Source organism: Sphaeroforma arctica, assembly GCF_001186125.1.
Source record: "Sphaeroforma arctica JP610 unplaced genomic scaffold supercont1.3625, whole genome shotgun sequence".
NCBI classification, from domain to species: Eukaryota; class Ichthyosporea; order Ichthyophonida; genus Sphaeroforma; species Sphaeroforma arctica.
In genome coordinates this window covers 542-3,236 of record NW_014036933.1, presented here as the reverse complement: position 1 = coordinate 3,236, position 2,695 = coordinate 542, and the positions used below count along the sequence as shown (strand labels likewise).

The window sequence follows — 2,695 nt, the reverse complement described above, 5'->3', positions numbered from 1 at the left end:
TGTAGTGTGTGTGTGTGTGTGAGTAATAATATATATATATATATGTGTGTGTGTGTGTGTGTGTGTGTGTGTGTGTGTGTGTGTGTGTGTTTGTGTGTGTGTACATATACAAATATATATGTGTGTGTGTTTGTGTGTGTGTGCGTGCATATATTCATCAATATACGAGTGGTTAACACCCTCAACCAACCCAACCCTGGCTCAGTTGTGGTGACATATATGTCGCAGGGTGCAGCTGAAATCATGCCGTTCAACATGTGAGAAGCAAGATGTAGCAATGTTATCGAGGCCGAATGGGCTCGATACTATATATACAAACTTACATATATTAGCACACTATCGATCATTTGTTATACATCCTACCACGTAGTCTAACATGGGAAGTCATGCACATATAACCACGACAAATATACATATCTGTAAGGTTATAATAAACAAAAACCTACAACATAGATCGTTATATACATACTGACACATATAGCACACTATCACGTATTTGTTATACATCGTACCACGCGGTGTAACATGGGAAGACACTTATACAATCACGAGATATGTATACATATCTTAAATTTCCCTAGAAAATATCTCTACAGTATGTATCGATTTCAACCAATGACATTCGCATACCTTCATGTTAATGTATCTGTTCTTCCAGTAGTTATGTTCCCGCAACATGTCGTTTGCACTGATATGCCCAGAGCCGTACACGTGCGCGTCTATGCTCTCAAATTCCTCGATCTCTAATCTATAGCATAACGGCGCACAATTCAGGATTTCGACATAGAGATGTTGCAAATAAGATATACCATCAAAAAACCGCATACTTCAGGTTTAAGACTTGAGGGATGTCGCGTATAGATACACAATCAAAATGTCGGATATTTAAAGTTTAGACCTAAAGAGATGTCGCAAATAAGATATACAATCAGAATGCCGCACATTCCAGGTTAAAGCTTAAAATATGTCGCAAATAAGAAGAATCCTCGATCTACAATTTATGAGTAAAAAGTATAATCTTTCAGGTTTAGTCTTAAGAGATTTTTCAAATGCGTAAAAACCCTCGATTTACAATCTATAAGCGTACTGGCGTAGATATCATGTATAGACATAGATATGTCGAAAACAATGATGAATAAACTTGATCTACAATCTATAAGCCTTCTGGCGCATATGTCAGGTTCATTCATAGAAATGTCGCAAAGGCAAGGTAAGAAAAGAGGTTCCAACGATACAGACTTGCAATAGATTGTGCGCATGCATATACATTTGCCTTATGTTAGAGCACATCTACAACAAATATATACATGCTTCATATTTTGTAATACAAGCCTAGCCTACAGTGTATCTCGCCGTGTCATATCTCTCAGGGGGACGTCCAGCGCCCCCGAGTTCTATCAGTTACACCCGTTGCGCAGTTTTCTGGTATAAATACATATATGATGTTATATGCATGTACAGGTATGCTTTCCTTAGTATATGCCCATCAACATGTAACGTGACCCTCTGAAAGACGGGACAGAACAGTAATGTTACCCCTCCCCCCGGGTGTTTTATGCGTCCACAATCCCTGACTCCAAAGGGCCATGTGTATACGTTTTGAACAGTTACCCCGAAACTAAAGTACTTACCTGTACTCGACATCACAGGCCGCTTCGAACGGACACCTTAAGCCCATCCACCAGGGTTTCGTCGGTTGAACTGCTTGTGTATCTTCCTTTGTGGCATCGGCTTTACCGGCCTTGGGTTCTGCTTGTATTTGCACTGGTTGTGATTGTGCTTGTACTTGATTCTTGGTCACTTCCGTGTATTGCTGCGCCATGAGGTCGATCTCACCAGCCCTGATATGTAGGTATGCAATGGCATCAGAATCAAAAACATAGTATAGTATCATGTATGCTTGGTAGATGTGCCTTTGTACTTGCTGTTTGTGTACTTCCGTATACTATTGCACTATTAGAACTATCTCGTCAGCCCTAATTTGCACCACTAGATCTATCTCGTCAGCCCTAACTTGTATATATGCATGAGAATCGATGATAGATGACAAGAAACTTAACAGAAATGCCTACGACTCGATTGTACCTTCTGTCTGGTTAATACCGCGTATCGTAGTACAGATAGGCCTATCTAACCTGCCAGAATATGCCTGGTATGAGAGAAATTAAATCGATTATAGAATGACATGGGTGTTTAATCAGACAGGCCTATGGTATAGTAAGTATTCCGCCTCTGAGTACTTGTTGACAATCAAAAGATTGTTCCATCTGAGGAATGTGTGCATGTGTACCTCCAATGAGATTACTGTGTAAACGTATAGTGTGGTTGACAACCAATGGAATTGCGTTTATACTCTCGCGTCTCGATCTACCAAACGTGGCGGTACTTAATGCTGCTAGAATCAACTATATTCCGTTACGATGTACTTGACAAACAAGACCTTTTCTATCTATCGATAGCTCTATCTGCACGCAGCGACAATCCATACCATCACTCACAACTAGCGTATCGTTCTACCAAAAGTGACAATTCTTGATGCTGTTAGAATCACGTTCAGATAGCTAAGGTGTGCTAGACAATATATGACCTAGTTAATATATTCCCTGCATACTTGTATCGTAAGGCAGAGGCAATTCATAACTGCCACTGTGCACATGCACAGGCCACACGCATACACAAGCACAGACATACATAT

At 40.3% G+C, this 2,695-nt stretch overlaps 1 protein-coding gene across 1 annotated transcript; it reads right to left on the bottom strand.

Moving 5' to 3' along the window:
* Nucleotides 1-630: 630 nt before the first annotated feature.
* Nucleotides 631-1,846, bottom strand: SARC_13710 (hypothetical protein; the record flags this gene model as incomplete). Its single annotated transcript, XM_014292160.1, has 2 exons — nucleotides 1,632-1,846; nucleotides 631-748 (listed from the first exon to the last, which is right to left on the bottom strand). Coding segments are annotated over exons 1-2 (309 nt in total), but the record flags the coding sequence as incomplete, so codon positions are not given.
* Between the last annotated feature and the right edge of the window lie 849 nt (nucleotides 1,847-2,695).